The 19,043-nt window shown below is 37.6% G+C and overlaps 1 protein-coding gene across 1 annotated transcript; it reads right to left on the minus strand.

Moving 5' to 3' along the window:
• Window positions 1-3,614: 3,614 nt before the first annotated feature.
• Window positions 3,615-16,655, minus strand: LOC121423747 (39S ribosomal protein L55, mitochondrial-like). Its single transcript, XM_041619230.1, has 3 exons — window positions 16,571-16,655; window positions 5,613-5,847; window positions 3,615-4,298 (listed from the first exon to the last, which is right to left on the minus strand). Exons 2-3 carry the CDS (start codon window positions 5,832-5,834, stop codon window positions 4,095-4,097), a joined length of 426 nt encoding a protein of 141 aa, XP_041475164.1. The 5' UTR covers window positions 5,835-5,847; window positions 16,571-16,655; the 3' UTR covers window positions 3,615-4,094.
• Window positions 16,656-19,043: the final 2,388 nt, after the last annotated feature.

The raw sequence follows: 19,043 nt of genomic DNA on the forward strand, positions 1-19,043 counted from the left end.
TTTGGGACCCCATATTCATGAAATCTGAAGTTCTGCTATAGCAGCATTTATACATGGTACAACTGCAAATATAGTACTGTAATAATATAGTCAACTAAACATATGAATTACATTGAATTGGTAGTATTTGTGCTTGCTTTGACTATCAATTCTAATACATTTGGCTAACTTTTTTATTCAGCCTGAAGTACATACTTATTTTATATTTATTACTAGTATGGGTCCATTATTGCAGTTTTGGACAGTTGCAAAAATTAAGATGAAATTAGAGATACCACAATTTGAACAACAATAGCTCTGGTCCAATAAAAAAAAATTGGTAAACCGATTTAAGTCACTTTTGGTCATTAAATCAAAGAATAAATGCAAAATCAGCCAACAAGAAGCATCCATGTTTAATTAATGTGATTGAAATTTTGAAAAAATTACTTTTGAGTATCTTATTGATTTCATTTAAAACATGATCAGTTTGTAGGTTCTTTAGAACTTTTTAAGTAGATTCATGGATGTCACTTGTAGGATATTAAAAGGATAATGTGAATATTAGAAGCTACTGCCTTGTTGAATTTACATTTATGAAGATTTGTATTTATTTATACCAATTTTGTGAAATCTATTTATCCATATCATTTATGTGTTTGTTTTTATGAAAGTGGAATAATTCCCTTGTGCATTGTCAATTTTCAATTTTGTAGCAATTATTACATGGATAATTTTATTTTGAATGAATAGAAATAGTTTTCATGGAAGATCCTACATGCGTTTACACAGAGAATGCATGTGCTCACCTATAACAAAAATCATTACCAGTAGGACTTGCTCTCAAGCTCTTTGCCAAATGATTTTTCAAATCTAGAAATGTTTTAATATGACATTGCACTCATCACTATTTTTTTTTAAAACAAAATATTTCAAATACAAGCTAACTAAATGATTATATTAAATGGTCACAGGTTCAATACAGTTAACAGCTAAATTTTCATTTGTTATCTACTTTTGCTGTAGATTGTATAAAAGTAATAAAGGCTAAGTTGCTGCTCAATTTTATATCACCCCGCAGTTGTATACTTTTTTTTTCTTTCAAAGCTTCTTATGTGATGTTGAAAATGGAGTGGAAGATTATGACTGGGAGGATAGTATGCATATTCTTTGTAGAACAGTGGACCTTGCTCATTTAATTTTAACAGCATGATTGAGATGAAACAATACAGGATATAGTTTATATATACATTTATTGAAGATGATTGTGACTGGGAGTAGAGAGTGGATATTTTGTGGTTTTGAAAATGTGCAATACATTTGAAAGTACTTTGGATCAAGGGCAGCACTACAGACATTCAGTAGGCATCTGAATATATTATTATCATTCAAAGGTCAAGTTCACCCCCCAAAAATGTTGATTTGAATCAAGAGAAAATTCGCCAAAATCCGATGTAAAACAAGAAAGTTACGACATTAAAAGTTTCGCTTACTTTTCACAAATCAGTTATATGCACATCTCAGTGATATACAAATAAGAAAGTAGATGATTACCTACACTTACCATTCATGTTCTTTATTGTTTGAATTAATACAAAATTTCATTTTTTACAGATTTTGCAATATGGACCAACTTGACTGAACCATAAAATGTTAAAACAATGGTAAATCCATGTTCACGGAGGAATGAAACTTTGATTCACAGGACAATGAGAACATTAGAAGATTTCATATAAGATACAAAAGAAATAGTGATGTCATCGATTAAGTCATTTGCATACAGACCGGGATGTGCATATAAATATTTTGTGAAATTAAGCAAAACTTTAAAATGTCATAACTTTCTTATTTTACATCCGATTTTGATGAAATTTGCAGCATTGTGCTTGTTGCATTTTTATCTTTTTATTCAAATCAATTTTTGTTTAGGTGGACTTGTCCTTTAAGGAGAATTGAAAATGTTGAGCAGTACCTAAGACATTACAAGTGGAAGACTGGACTTTTCAGCAATTTTTATACTTTTGTAGGTGGAAAGGGCACCAAACAGCTTCGGGTAGGTAAGACTTTTCAATTGGAATGCACTTGTGTATAAAACATAGAACATATAGGTGCAAAGGGATAATTCTACCTTTACTCTCCCAGAAATCTTATGACAATAGTTTCTAATAATAATGCCAAAATCATCACCTTTCTCACTTCCCCCATATGTTTTCTACATCAACCGAAAAGACAATATGTGAATGTCTATCTGCCAAAGGCTGTAGGGCGCTCTTTCCCTGGCATGTCATTACGCACTCTTATTGTGTCTCCAGTCTTCCCCTTGTAGTATTTTTGCAATACGTATTCATGTTCATGAATTAGTAAAATGAAAATAGAATACGTTTTAGGGAAAGATTTTTTTTCTGGGGCTACCTTTGAGCTCGCCAGACTGAACTTTCCACATTGTATTAAAGTTTACATTGGACCTTATGTGAATTTCAGGGGCTCTTTTAGTTTTCCAGGGCTCTGTTGGGCATTTCAGGGGCAGATTTGCCCCGAGCCCCCATGTAATAATTTGATATAATGGAACATTTATAGAATGTTTTACAAAACCTAGAAACAAGGTAATCATGGCCAGCTGTGGGCAGGCTTTAGAAAAATGAAACCAGATTTAGATACCAAGGGGCAGGGGGGGTAATCATGTCAAGCGTGATAAAAATAGAATGATACACTTATATTTGATATCATGGAACATATATATATTAGAATGTTTTAACAAACTTAGAAACAAGGTAGTCATGGCCAGCTGTGTGCAGGCTTAAGAAAAATTAATCCAGGGCCCCTTCTTTAATACAAAGAGTTAAGATTGATCCAATCAATTGTAACTCTGGAAATCCTACAATGTCATAATTTTTTCTTTCGGAAATTTGTTTGACGTCCTTTGAAAACAAAAAGAAGCATACTGAAAACAGAAAATGTATGGATATACATAATTTCTAGTTATTATTTTGAACAAACATGTAGATGTTGAAGTTGCTGGCTTTCCATAGTTGCGATAGATCAGATCAATTGCAATTCTTTGTAAGACAGGGCCCTGATTTAGCTTTCAAGTGGAGGGGGGTAGAGTTATTTCAATCTTTTTCTCTCTGTCTTCTGGGTATTTCACAATCTCTCCTTCGCTTCTCTCTCGACTTTCACTACGTATTTCTCACTCTCCATCTTTCTCCCCTATGTATGCTTCTTTTGCCATCTGAGCCCTGTCTTAGAAAGGGTTGATCCAATCAATCACAGATATGGACGGCTACCAACATCTATTATTAAAGTTTGTTCAATGTTTTCTGATTATGATGTTAATTCAGGCATTCATTGTTTTCTTGAAAATTCAGTGTCCTCTTTGTTTACAAAGGGCATTGTGCAAATTTCCTTTAGAAAAAAATTATGACACTGATGGATTCCCATAGAGTTATGATTGATTAGATATATTGTAACTCTTTGTAAGACAGGGTTCTGATCACCCTGTAATGTTCACACGATATGCCTGTCACTCACTCTCTCTCTCTCATTTCAACTTTTGGAATGGTATTTAATCTATTATGGCAAAAACACAAATATCTGAGATTTGTGTTTATGCTGAGGGAAAAAACTTAGAAATGACGTTAATGATAATTGCATATTTATCGTTAATATTTATAAATGCAAGAAGAAAGGTCATCTCAAACTTTGTCCATCCTCAGATGTTGCATCAATAAAGCTATTTATTTTCCATGCACATGTATCCTTTATGACGATATCAACGTTTCTTTCATGGTAATTGGCCATTTTCAGAGGTACTCTGAGTTTTACCCTGACACAGCAGTGATGTCCCTCTCTATTAGCCAGTAGTAGACTGATCTGGACCCGACAGCATTAAGCTTCACAATTAATTGTAGGCCTGATTTCTATGATCGAGAAATGATTATTGTGTGTGATGATCAATTGTTAGCGCCATGATGGATCGGTGAGCCTTATGTTGCGGGGACCAGAGTGTCATCTGAGATCCTCTCTATAATTCTAAATTTCACGGACAATTTGACAATCCTTATCTGGAAAAAAATCCTTAATGAAGCAATAGTCTAGCATGCAACAAAATGCCTAGGCTAGGCCATATTCACACAAAAGTTGTCCATTATATATTCATCCCCATTCAAGGTTTCTTTGTCTTTCTTCCACAAATGCTTGTATCTACTGGCATCAAAGTTGTCATCGAGATCATCTTCAATTTTCACCTTTTTCTTGGGCTGGTATCTGGCAAGGCGAATCTTCTTTTCATCCGCTGGTAACATGTTCACATCCACAGGTAGCTGGGGAGAGAATCATACAAAAGAGAAAGAGGAAATTGGGTTACGATTTTGACATTGACAAGAAAGACATTGCTGCCACTTCTACTTGGAACTATTATGCAAAACTTACACACACAAAAGAAGGCATTACATATTACCGGGTATGCAAAATATAGTCTAAAGATGTGTGCAAAAGTTTTCCTGAAGCCACATAACTTGCTAGAAGAGCATCTAGCATCTCATATCCCACATTCTACACATAGATTAATTTTCATCATATGATCATTGTAAAAATGACACATAATAGACTTGAAGGTTTACATCCTTTCTAGGTTTTTTTAAGTGAGCGCACGAACAGTATTTGATCCAAATTCATTTAGCTGCAAATAAGACAGTAAATGTATACTTTTAGATTTATTAAGTGCAAAGAAAAATATGTGATATGATTCCTCTGTAAAGTATGCCCCAGAAAAAACAAAACCAAGAATTATCAATAATTTCATCATAACTTTTCACAAATACAATAGACAAATGACCCATCATTGTAAAGTTTAGAGTCTCCTCTTTCATCTGGTATTTCTGAAATGATTTCTTGATTCACCAAATTGTGAATATAAACAATTTCGAGGGTTGCCAAAAAAAGTCACTTGGCAGGCTCTATAATTTCATACCTAAATCTCAAAATATGGTCAAATAACAAAGCTCTGTTTATTTAGAATAATGACAAATCTAATAAGTTTATAGGGTAAAGATGTTTGACAGGCTAGCTATAGGTAATCAACACTCTATTTTTAGCCATGTAAGTCTTTTGCTAGTTGTAACCGTGTGATAGCTATGGTAGCGAATATGCAAAAACAAGCATTATTTCAAAGTAACGGTACTTTGTTAAAATTTCTTGACCATTTTCTGTGATTGAGGTATCAAATTGAAGAGCACATAATGAACTTTAATAGACATGTGATTTTATTATTGAAATTCAGATGCCACCCTCCAAGTGACTTTTTGGTATACTTTCTTCGAATTTTTTTTACTCACTCATGCATGAATGAGTAATAATTCAAGTTATACCAGATAAAAGGGGACATTTATAATAAATTGTCTATTTTATAAGGTGATTAAGTTATAATAAATCATCAATAATTCTTGGTTTCATTTTTCTGGGATGCACTGAATAGAGAACTGAAGTCACACATATATATCTACATAATGTCGTACATTTCATGCATTATCAATACTTAATAATACAATATCCCTACACCTTTAATGGGACCATCTAGTTCCAGAAGTCAATGTATTTTTCAATGTTTCTAAGACTTGTGAAACAATCTTGAATACCTTTAAAATTTTCCTTGGTTCAGCATATTTGATGCGAAATGTTGACCCATCAGTGTTGACCACCAGAGTTGGGTACATGCGAGAATACACCTTGCGATTTGTCTTGGCGATAGCTGCTCTGTTAGAATTCCATCTGACAATATTCAATGAAAAGGGAATATTTGCAGGGCATTTGGCCCATAGGAGTGTTTTCATACATCTGCACAATCTCGATGCCTCCATTTTTATTGGTGATCTGAAAGAAAATTTAAGAATGAATAATCAATACATAAATAATAATCATTACGAAAATGTCCCGTTTGATTCTCGACCTCACTTCGGACTGCAAACTGCGGTTTTATACCCCGATTTGCGTTTGGAATATCTCAAACAACTTTTCCAACCCCGATAAACCCATCTTGGCCAGGTAATCCCCTTGTCTCGATTTCACCACCACGGGCCAGCTAACTGAGCGTTGAGCCAAGGACGAAATGATAAACAACGCTGTGCTATTACGTAAGACTTGTCTGCCTGTTGAAGGATCTTCGGAATGAAATTATTGTATTCGATATTAAACACGTTTTCAAAGGCATATTACATTCAGACATCCAATGCTAGTCCATTTTCAATTTCGAACGAAGAAAATCGACCTTGAAATAAGGAAAGTAAGCGAATAAAAATTACGGTATGCTTAGCATGCAAGGACCGCGATGCATGCATAGTTTCTGTCCGTCCAGCAAGAAAATGGGTTCACTCGCGCAATGATACAGTCTTAACGTTCGAAAAATAGTAGTAATGGCATACCAACATACAAAGTATAATAATCATGCTGCTGATATGCACAAAAATATGAAATCATTATTTTTTTTACCCCAAAGTCTTATTCATAATTTAAATACAAAAGAATGCCTGTAACTATTTTTTTAATCGCAAACGTATTATTGCACCATACGTGGTTCTCCGGTAAACTGCCCATGTGCGCTGCATCCATTCCACCGTTTGTTTTGGGTCGTTTTAGTTTCCACCATTAAATGTCTAACTTAGGTATGTTGTGCTAATTTTTTTGTAAGTCAAAATGTTCATCGTTGGAGAGCGAGTTCAGGCGATTGATGAGTTGGGAAGATGGAGTGTTGGAAAGATCGTTTCAGTAATCGCAGACGAAGTTCAACTTCAAGAGTTTCTTAATCAGAGTCAGACTGGAGAGGCAGGTCTCCGAGCCGGCCCCAGCACTTCCACGCAAACACCACCCAGCGCAGACCGGCGATACCTCGTATCGAAGAGAGGAAACAGGATCAAAAAGAACCCCAAGACTGTTTAATTCTCAAGAAATTTATTTTTGAATGCTCTTAGAAACGCAACTTTTACACTCAATTTTTACACCCTCTACCACACCCTCTCCCGCTCGATCGCGTCCGTATCTCACGCTTTCAAAAATATTGTGCCCCCTTCGGGATTTTGCCCCCCCCCCAAAAAAAAAAAAAACTGAAAGTGTTCCGGCGCGCCTTGGTGGAAACAAATCTGAAAGAAAACATGAAACCAAGAATTTCAGAGGGAGGTTTACCGTATACACAGGCTTTAGGCCTACAAAATAAGAACAATAATGGGAGATAAAGATAAAGAAGATCACCTGCTAATAACGCATGTGAATTAGAAAACGTTCTGAATAGATATGAATAGAACATTGAAATGCTATCCAAACATTGTGATTCATAATGCTGGTCTTTGTATTTTAATGTTCTATGTATAGGCCTACACCTCAGCTTTGAGAAAAGGACATTTATAGGCCTTACTACAGATATGATTGGCAAATGCACGTTCTTTAGAGGTGTAGAAAGGGGGTGGATGAAGAAAATAAGTCTAGAAAGAAAAGAATTAGACAGCCAGACAGAGAGAAAGAAGGAAAGAAAGGAAGGAAGAAAATAAGTCTAGAAAGAAAAGAATTAGACAGCCAGACAGAGAGAAAGAAGGAAAGAAAGGAAGGAAGAAAGAAAGGAAGGAAGAGAGAGAGAAAGAAAGAAAGAAAAAAAGAAAGGAAGGAAGAGAGAGAGAGAAAGAAAGAAAGAAAGAAAGAAAGAAAGAAAGAAAGAAGGAAGGAAAGAAAGAAAAAACTTTCTATCAACGCGTGTATACATCCATGGCCATGCGCTCGCCGGAACTACACATATTGCAATCCATCGTGTGTGGCCCCCTGCTGTGACCGTAGATGCTGGGGTGAATTATCTTCGCGGACCGAGGTCAAGAAACAGGTGTTTCTATACTTAAATTTAATCTCTTGAGGGCAATAGGATTTGTATTACTGGGAGAAGATATTTGTTGATAAGGAAAAATGGGGTATACAGCCCTCAAACGAGAGATTTTCGTCATGGAGTAATTTTGAAGTAATATTCATCCCACAGAGCTGAACATATAGTAGGGCTGTGGGTGACAATACATGAAAAAAGCTGAAATAAACTAAAAAGTTCCTCTAGTATAGTTGTGAGGAAATTCACCAAAAAAATGAGAAAAAAACGTTACACGACGCAAGCATCCGTATCGTGGGTAAAGAACAATAGAAAACAAGATGGCAGCATACACGTTGGGCAAGTCTCTTCCGTCTTTTCATATTTTTCTATTTTTTTTTATGAATTCTTGTTTAAAAATAAAATCCTTAGCGTAAAAATGTTGGAAATGAAGTTGTATTCCATGGCATGTACATGATTTAGGGCTTAATCTTTTAGAAAGAAAGTTGAAATCTCGGGGGCGATAGTTTCAGGTTTTTTGGTGGTACTGTAAGGGTTTACAGACATACACAGTATTGTTTGCACTAGAAGCTTTCATATATATTACTGAGGACTGCTTGATACATGTAAGGAAGGGGAGTGCGACTTTTGGGAAAGCTGCTAAAGCTATGGTCTTGGTTATGAGTTATCTGTAGAATAAAGCCTTTTAATGTTATTGTGTTACTCTAAAACTATCCTGTCTGAAGTCTGGTTCTTGTTCAGGTATTCTACCCCTTTCATTTGGCGTTGTCAGCAGGATTAGATGTTACTGGACAAGGAAGATTTTTATGGATTGTTTTTGGATTGTTTGATGGTTCATTGCATTGTGATTTGTGTAGTCCCTGGTGCTGCACTGACAGTACACACCACAGCACAGTGTGTGTGCAGATGTGACTGTATCACTACTATTCATGCACATACATGTGTGTATAGCCATACACACTCACGGTTAATGTTGTCTATGAATGATCATATCATTACTCTTTGCTGTGCTATTTGCATTTGACTCATGAGTGTGAAATTAAGTTTGAAATTGTGCCAGTCATTCTAGAATCTGAATCTAGATCTTAAGTCAACCAACCTAGTTTTTTTAAAGTAAAATAGATTAGCAAAGTATAATCTCAATCATTCACTCTCATTTTCTAGCTCCTCACTTCTTCTTGTTGAATGTTCTCCTGACCTTCGACCTTTTCTTATTATTTCTTCCTTTTTGTTCTTTCCCCTTTGTTTTTCTGCGCCGCCATATTAGGTGACTGAACGATAGGTCTGTTGTTAGACGGTCAATAATTTGTAATGTTTTATGTTAATTAGAATATAATTCAGTGAGTGAAAACTGAAGTGAGTAAAGAAAGTAAATAACAAGTGTAACTTGCTCTGGATATACAAATCAAACAAATCCTGGGTTATAGGGCCTAGTAACAGATCTAACATCTATTACACAATTAATGGATAGGGAAAATAAACAGGTTAAAAGAATTGAATAAGGAAAGAAACAGACTCTTAATACAAAAGGTTTTAAAATATAAACATTTATTACTAATTCTTGAGACTTACGCATAAATTAAACTAAATAAGACTAATCAGTCAAATCGAACACATGATCGAATAAGTAAACAAATAAAAAAAAAAAAAATAATAATAATAATAATAAATAAATAAATAAATAAAATAAATAAATAAATACAGGTAAATAAAGACACACGAGCAAACTCTTCACTCTGGATCTTATAGATAATCTTGAATATAAACACATGGAGTAAGTAAAAGATTTATTTGAGACAAAAAAAAAAAAAAAAAATTCAATTTAACATTGAATATTGGATTTTGCTACATTCTTACCATGGATCGAAGTACATATTTGAATCACTTTACTGCAGAATACATTGGGAGGTTGTGTGAGTTGAATCATATTGATGTGATTTAAGTAAAAACAAAAGAAGAAAGAATCAATTGCTTAAGTCAGTTACCACAGATGATTGAAGAGACTACTCCATCTAGTGCTCAGCCCAGTCAGACAGGTATGAGTGCTGAAGATTTGGCTCGCTTGATGAAGGAGATGGAGATGTCTCGTTACCAAGAGACCAAGCAGCTATGCGAGTCTCTGATGAAGATGACTGTAAGTCCACAGGCTAGGGTAGAATATAGGTTACCAGGGCTCCACAGACTAACAGGAGATGATATATCATGTTATCTCCACACTTTTGAACGTATGGCAACAGCGGAAGAGAGGCCTAGACATGAATGGGCTCAATTGCTGGAACCGTACTTGACAGGGAAGGCCCAACAGGCTTTTCACTCCTTGAGCTATTCAGAAAAGGAAAATTATGATGCTGCTGTACAGGTTATCCTACGGAGGTATCAGCTAACCCCGGAAGCCTATAGAGTTAAATTCAAAACCGATAGTAAACAAGGTGAAGAAACCTTTGAGGAATATGCAAACCGTCTCCAGGACAACTTCTGCAGGTGGCTGGAAGTAACGCCTTCTACGTTTCACAACCCTGAAGTCAGACGGTGCTTTGATCTGATCATGATTGATCAGTTTTTGAGCACTGTGGTTGATGAAACATTACGGCTGAAACTTAGAGAGCGCAATGAATGCTCACTCATTGCCTTAGCCCGCACAGCAGATGAGTTGCTCTTGCGTAGGCGAGCTAATTCAGTAGCTCGCAGAGATGAGGCAAATTTCAGGAAGAAGCATGGTGGTACGACTGATAGTCGTCCAAACACTGCTAGTTATTCCCAAGGTCATATTAACTCAAATCCTAACCGCAGAGGGACATTTAATCAGAATTGTTACCGCTGTGGCCAGCTGGGGCATAGGATTGTGGATTGCCCCATGCCACCCCCAGTAAGGTCTGCCAAATACACCTTCACACCCAACACACAAACACCTGCACCAAACACAATACAACATAATTCAGAAACAGGCAACTGTAACTTTGTAGCTCCAGATGAGTTAATGACTCCTAACTTGTCAGATGTCCCAAAGAAAGGACTACCCATGATGGAACTTGTTCTGAGAGGAGAGACAGAAGCATATGTTAAGACATATGGGCTAGTAGACTCAGGGTCTACGGTTTCGCTCCTGCCATCAGATCTCTGTGACAAGTTGTCTTTACCTGTGACCCCTTGCAGTGAGGGTACCACTCTGAAAATTCTCGGAGAAATGACCGTGATTCCACATGGGGTAACAAGTGCAGAAGTAGAGTTCGGGGTTAGTACCTTGCAGGTTAAATTTCAGGTAGTCAAGACGTTGCCAGCTCCAGTTCTTTTGGGAGTGGATTTTGCTCATGCAGTAAAATTGGTATTGGATTTTGGCGAAGGGTGCTTTGGAACCAGTTTCGGGGTTGAAAAACCTGTAAAGTTTCCTTTGCTAGGAATGCAGTCTGGAGAGCCAGAGTACCCAGATTATGAACTCGACGAGGGCAGGGATACTATCCCTGTATCTTGTGGAACCAAGTTAGATGTTTCAGCTACTGAGCAGGCAGAGCTTGAGTCACTCCTGGGTGATTTCAAGGATGTTCTTTGTGACATTCCAGGTTTCACAGATGTTGATTGCCATCACATTGATGTGGGTGACGCTACACCTTCTCGTTCACATCCTTATCGGATTGGTCCTGAGCGGAAAAGAGCCCTAGATGAAGAAATATCAAAACTCTTGGAATGTGGGAAGATAGAGCCCTCATCATCTCCCTGGGCTTCCCCTGTTGTCATGGTGCCGAAGAAGGGAGGCACTTATCGCATGTGTGTAGACTACCGCAAGTTGAACTCTGTTACAAAGATTGATGCGTATCCCATGCCGTCAGTCGATGACATCCTCCAGTCTTTGCATGGAGCTCAGGTGTTTTCTTCGTTAGACCTGAAAAGTGGTTATTGGCAAATGGGAATGGCTCCTGAAGACCGGGAGAAGACTGCCTTCATTTGTGAAAATGGTTTGTTCCAGTTTAAAGTCCTGCCCTTTGGGGTTGTCAATGGGCCAGCTAGCTTTCAGAGATTGATGTATAAGGTCCTTGGGGATCTCATTGGGAGGTGTTGCTATGTCTACCTAGATGATATTGTATGTTTTTCTGGTAGCCCACAAGAACATTACAGAGACCTGAGGGAGGTATTGACCAGATTAAGAGCTGCTGGTCTTACTGCTAATGTTGAGAAATGTCAGTTCTTACATAGGGAGATGAGGTATCTTGGACATTTCATTGGAGCTGATGGCCTAAAGCCTGACCCAGATAAGGTGTCTGCTATCAGAGATTATCCGGTGCCTACCTCTGTCAAGGAACTAGAGAGATTCCTGGGCATGATTGGATGGTATCAGAAATTTGTCCCTGGGTTTGCAGATAAGGCTGCCCCACTATATGCCTTGAAGAAAAAGAATGCCATGTGGGAGTGGACGGACGAATGCACCATAGTGTTTCACAGGTTGAAAGAGGCGCTCATGTCGGAACCAGTGTTAGGATACCCCGACAAGTCTTTGCCGTTTGTTGTTCACACGGATGCCAGTAATGTAGGTCTAGGGGCTATTCTAATTCAGAAACAAGACTCCCTGACCAAGACCATAGCTTATGCAAGCCGGACCTTGTCAAGTGCGGAACGGAATTACAGTACTACCGAGAAGGAATGTCTGGCAATAATCTGGGCCCTAGAAAAATGGAGGCCTTACCTAGAAGGCAGACCATGTAAAGTTGTGACAGACCATCAAGCCCTGTGTTGGCTCTTCAGAAAAAGGAAGCAAGGGGGTAGACTTGCTCGATGGGTACTACGCTTGCAGGACTACAACTTCCAGGTGGTGTATCGCCCGGGATCCCAACACCATGTCCCAGATGCTCTTTCAAGATGTGGTGGAGAATCTGCAGTAGTTGGAGCAGTCGAGGAAATCCATGCTAAGTCTTCAAGTGATAATGACGAGAAATGTGCTGATCCTAACTGCATTTACCCAGAGGATGATGTATTAGACTGGGTGTTCTGCGATCAATGTAGACGTTGGTACCACCAAAGCTGTGTTGGTATCACTCGGGAGGAGGCAGAGATGATGGATCTCTACATTTGCCCTTCGTGCCTACCAGATGAAGCTCCAGGACCTGAGAATGTGGACAATCCGATTCTGATCCCAGAACTCGATGCAACACTATGCCGCGAGGCCCAGAGGCGCGACATTCAACTCCTACCCCTTATCTTGAACTTGGAGAGGGGTGACCTTGACTTCAAACCTGCCCATTCATATGAAATGAAGAATGGGCTTCTGTGGAAGAAGGACGGTCGTTTAGTAGTTCCCAGTGAACTACAAAGCGCTGTGATGAATGAGTGCCACAGGAAACCTGCCGCCGGGCACTTGGGACGGCGGAAAACTCTCGCTCGACTAAAAAGTAACAACTTGTGCTGGAGGGGAATGTCTCAAAAAGTCCGCAGTTTCGTCCGAGCTTGCAAAGTTTGTCAGCAGACCAAACCTGTCTACCAGAGGAAAGCAGGTATGATGCTCTCCACATCGTCATCTAAGCCTTGGGAGATTGTTGGAGTAGACTTGATGGGACCCTTTCCCAAGAGCTATGGTGGACATGAACATATACTAGTTGTAGTGGATCACTACAGCAAGTACACGGAAGTGATCCCCCTAAAGTCTTCAAGCAGCCAGGTGGTATCGTGCACATTGGTCCGTCAAGTGTTCTGTCGGTATGGACCCCCCAAGAAACTACTGTCCGACAATGGTCCACAGTTTCGGGCAAGGGCATTAGCAGCAGTGTGTAAGGAGTGGGGAGTGGAACAGGTCTTCATTACCCCTTACCACCCACAGACTAACTGGGTGGAGAGAGTCAACAGAAACCTGAAGGCCATGGTTCAGTCCTATGTGTCAGGGGATCATCGCTCATGGGATGTATGATGGTGGGCCCCAAGTCTGCGCACCTAACAATTTGAGTTCAGATTTAACATGATTTTTTTCTTATTACACAAAATCTTTGAGTTGATAATGTTCCTTATATTATTAAGAGTAAGTGTACCAAATTTCTCATTAAAAAATAAAAGAAAATATAGGATTTTCTTGAAAAAACTGCGGGCAGTCATTTTCAGATTGAAAAAAACAATGGTACCCCATGTCTGCGCACTCATTCACTTTGCACACGTTTCGGGGATTTTGATGACAAAGGCTGCATTTATGAGGCTGTCACATGAAATGCCCTGAATTCATTATTTTTCCACCATTTTGAGTCGGATTTTTTAATGAATACCTGCCTATGTATTGCATTTGTAAAGTTCGTGCTCGTTGCGTATCTTCTTTAATTAGAATCGCGCAGATACGCGGGTGCGCAGACTTGGGAGACCGCGCAGACTTGGGGGAACTGACCATACACCTAGCAGAATTTGGCTTCGCTTTGAACACTTCTACTCATGATACCCTTGGAACAGAACCGGCACTCCTCATGTTTGGGAGAAGGCTAAACACTCCCCTCAGCAACAAGCTTGAAACTAACCCTTCTGATGGTGTTAGCCAACCCAGTGTGGAGGACATTGTACAGCGTAGTGGACTAGCGAAGGGTAAAACCAAGCAACACTATGACAAACGGAGAAGAGAGAACAATATTAAGGAGGGAGATCATGTGCGGGTCAAGACCTACCCGATATCCGATGCAAAGAAGTGCTTCACTGCAAAGCTTGCTCCCCGTTGGTCGGAAATGTACGTAGTGACCAAGCAACTGACTCCTGTAAACTTTGAGATTGTGAATGAAAAGAATAAGAAAAAAATTCGCATTGTCCATGTCGACCAGCTAAAACTCTGCCCATGATTTCATCGGCAATGGACTATGAACATTGTGAAAACTATTGGTCGAGTAATTCCTGAGAACTCAGTTATGTAACAAAGGCAGTATATAAACCAACAAAATCTGATGTGAACTAGATCTAATTTACTAAATGAAACTTGCATGCATATATAACTGTATGATTACATCATGTACCAACCATATCGTTCTTGAATACTCAGTTACATGTATACAACAAATCAAAACATCAAACAACCAAAAGAAATGTGTTGAAACTAAAGTGTGATTGTAAGCATCTGAACATCATTTGTTTTGAGTCGAAAATACTTCATTGAAACCTCTTTAAATATTTCCAACTGCATGCCTCATTACAATTTAGATACTAAATTTTTGAAAAGTGAGTATGCAAATGTGTCACGGCGAAGCTACATATTACCATGTACAAAATTATATTGATACTGTTAGTTCTTGATATTTTGTTATCAGCCAACATTTTTCCAGTTTGGATAAATTTTGATTGGTTCTTTTGCTGTTGCTGTTCTCATCCTTCAGCTGCGCTGGGATGTTTTAAGGTGTTTTATTGCCTATTAATGTTTGTTAGCTTTTGGACGGTCAAAAGGATAAGGATATGACACCTCCAGACTTGTTAAATTGCTATTTGCAGTTTCATACTGTACATGTACATGCATGTTATATCTGATTTATTGGGGGAATCTTGTCACATGAATTATTGATAAGAAATGTTAATGTATCGCATTTAGTCCTTTGTTTATTCAGTCAAATGAGTATTTTACGCTGATGAAACAAAGGGTAAAAATGTCTGTTAAATTGCTAGCGTCAAGTTCGTATATGAATGTTTTATTGAACTTATAAGTGGAGTATCGTTGCATGTACTAATGACAAGACATGATATTGTATGTATTACATTTGATTCATTGTGGTTAATAAAAACCCATAGGGTTATTTTAGTGGGGGAGAGTGTAAGGGTTTACAGACATACACAGTATTGTTTGCACTAGAAGCTTTCATATATATTACTGAGGACTGCTTGATACATGTAAGGGAGGGGAGTGCGATTTTTGGGAAAGCTGCTAAAGCTATGGTCTTGGTTATGAGTTATCTGTAGAATAAAGCCTTTTAATGTTATTGTGTTACTCTAAAACTATCCTGTCTGAAGTCTGGTTCTTGTTCAGGTATTCTACCCCTTTCAGTACAAGCAAATAAGTAAGACCTGGCTTCGTTGAGAGTAACCTTACGTTAGTAAATGATTTTCACTCTCTAAAAGCCTCCTGGTGAATAGTATACTAGAGAGCTGGCAGCCATCAGTTTCGATGAGTTTTTAAGCATTTTTTTTAAATTTCTCCTCGTACACAGACGGCTCGCTATCGTGCAGCCACCATTAGGGGACTAGCAATGCAAAATCCCCCGTCGGGGCTCTTCAATTTCTATCTTTAATGAATAAAAATTTTGAAAATTAACGTAACCAAAATGCACATTAATATTCCCTCTTGGCATTACTTGCCAAAAAATAGAGAAAAATCAAGTTAAAAGGAACAAATACAGATTAGGCCTACAGTGACTTACCCGGTCCTCGGCTGTCGCTCAAATTTTCACTTCCCCGTTTTATCCGATCTTATGGCCATTGAGTCCCCTGTACAGATCCCGCTAGAACTTCGGTCTCTGTATTTGGTGAGTGAAGCCAACAGAGTTCAGCTGAACAACCAACATAACAGAGACCGAAGCTTTTGCCTTGCTAGACTTGGTCTAACGTTTATAGGCTGATACTAGAAGTACCAGCATTTTACAAACAAAATAATCCACACGCGGGACTGTGACTGATACTATAGTGATAGGAATGACACATCGGCCGAAAATCCGAAATCACTCCTAATATTGAAATATTATTTCAAAATGAAGACAAATAAAATGAATGAAATCTACCGATTCATTATGCTAAATCATTCAAACTTACCTCGCCTTATAGACATGAACAGGATTTCAGAAGGTGTTAAAAGACTTCCCGATTTTCACGGGAAGTACCGTACCAGTTAATGCGATCATTGTCAGTAGATGGCGGTATACTCTCTCGAGCTCAGGGGGTGGAAACTCCGCTTCTGCATCCGGTCAGAATTGAAGAAAATTTTGGAGGGTCAAAAGTGCACACTGCTCCCATTTTACATGTACAAGCCTATGGACACCGCCACTGCTTTGGTACACCAGCGAAATGGAGGCGTGGTCATTAAACGTCCTTCGCGCATAGCGTAAAAATATGTAAATAAGCATTTGATCACTAATTAGCATAATGCGCGACCTGATTTAATATCGTTTGTGATTATGACATCATTACACTCATTCATTCTTAAGTACATGTAATCTTATTTTTTTTTATCTATTTGTTCTTGCCTGTCACGATTATTACTGCACCTTTTATTTTAGCTGCAAGTTGCCAGGATCTTTGCGAAAGCAATAACTGGAAACTTTATGGGAGGGAATTTAATTGAGCTTGATTTGCCCTCTTTTCATATAATTTTCTTTCTACTAATTACATTCACTATTACAGAAGAAGATCCCAAAGAAAATGTTGCCATAATATTTTGGCAATATTTCCTCGGTTCCTCGGTTGACAATAATGGTTGAATGTAATTACCATGACATCTCTTTATGTTTCTGAAGCCCTTATTTGAAGAGCTCACTTGCAAAAGCGGTTAGGTCCATTTTTCATCAAATTTGATTCATCAAATTTGATTTTTTTTTTGTCGCAATGTATAGATTTTTAGATGATACCGCAGAAAATTTGAAATTCACATGAAAACGTGAATAAAAGTGGCAAAGAAAAAACACTTTTTAAATCAAAATTGATTGGATTCATTTCAGTATAGTTGCAAAAGGGTTTAGGTCCAAAATGATGTTTTAAAGAATATATAGAAAAAAAATGAAAACAGGTAGATTTCTCTTATACCCGGCCAATTTTATGTTCACATGATAGGCTAGTACATGACAATTTACTTGAGTAATGCAATAGGTGAGAATAAAAAACATGGATTTTCTCGGAATGGTAAAAAGTGGACCTAACCCCTTTTGCAACCAAACTCTTCATTTATATTTCTATCTTTTCTTTTTATTTTTAATTACAGAAAACAAAATGAACCTTTATTTCATAATTTTAAAAAATAATAAGAACAAATCAAATACTTTTACATAATTATTGTAGTCCCCAATATAGGTCCTATTATAGCAGTCGGGAGCACTTAATTTTAAATGGCGACTTCTATGTCAATATCATATCAATAACCATGACCTAGGTACAATATTTTAGGGGGATTCTCAAAATTATCTAGGCAGGAGAGAAAACCGATCGTAGGGTATAGGATATTTATTTTTTATAGGTTTTCCCGTCCAATTTCGTCAAAATTTCAACCGATTTAATGATGTAATAGTTCCATTTGCAACTAATTCGAATGACCTATGAGATCAACATTTAAATACCCAAATACTTTATTTAATTTAATCATATTGGCACGCGATTTCATGGTTATTTCATTTAAACAAGTATAAAGATCGATCAAATTCAAATAGCCGAAGAGGTGTTTTCAAATTCGCAACGGTACCCTCCTTGCGAAGGTTTATAGGAATTCAATATCATTAATATGCGATTACTTATAGGATATGCACAGTGTTTTTCGTTTTTTTTTTTTTACTTCATTTGAATGATTATGGAAATGGGTTTTACTTCTTAATTGGATGTTTACCATTATACTGAAATGTATCATCCATCTGAAAAACCATCATCGGAACAACAACTCGTTTTTCCACTTTCATAACTATAGATCGTGGTCAATACCATCCCTTCCCCACAACGATATAATTTACAATAGTATGAAATAAAAAAAAGAACAAGATGATGAAAAAATACCTACCATTGGCAGAGGTCATCCACCCACTCACTGGTGGATCCAGGGGGGGGCACACCCAGCTCTTGTCCGTGCCCCCCCCCCCTTTGAGAGCCACAATTTAAAAAGAATCGTGGACCGTCCCTTATTCTTTGGTTAAAAAACCTTCTGTTTTGCTCGTCAAATTCCTAGGGAAAATGCCCCCCCTTTTTTTGGAAATCGTTGATCCGCCCCTGCACCCACTCATTAATCACTAAAAGAATAACCGTTCACCACCATATCCTATAAGTGTTACATGAATTGCATCTTTATCAAATATAATGGAATAAAATTATTCTAAAACTGAAAGATCAGAAAAAAAGATAGGGTAAAGTTTGGAGAAAAAAATTGTATAACGTTATAAAAGAAAAATGAACACAGAAACATGTTATCTGAATTTGGACGTTTATTGTGCAAATATGTGTGCCGATTAATGAAATTGAAAATGGTATTTTGGGTGAAATTAAACGATCAATTCGTCGTTGCGAAATTAAATGACAACTTTTGGCCATTAAT

The sequence above is a fragment of the Lytechinus variegatus genome, chromosome 11 (assembly GCF_018143015.1).
Source record: "Lytechinus variegatus isolate NC3 chromosome 11, Lvar_3.0, whole genome shotgun sequence".
NCBI lineage: Eukaryota > Metazoa > Echinodermata > Echinoidea > Temnopleuroida > Toxopneustidae > Lytechinus > Lytechinus variegatus.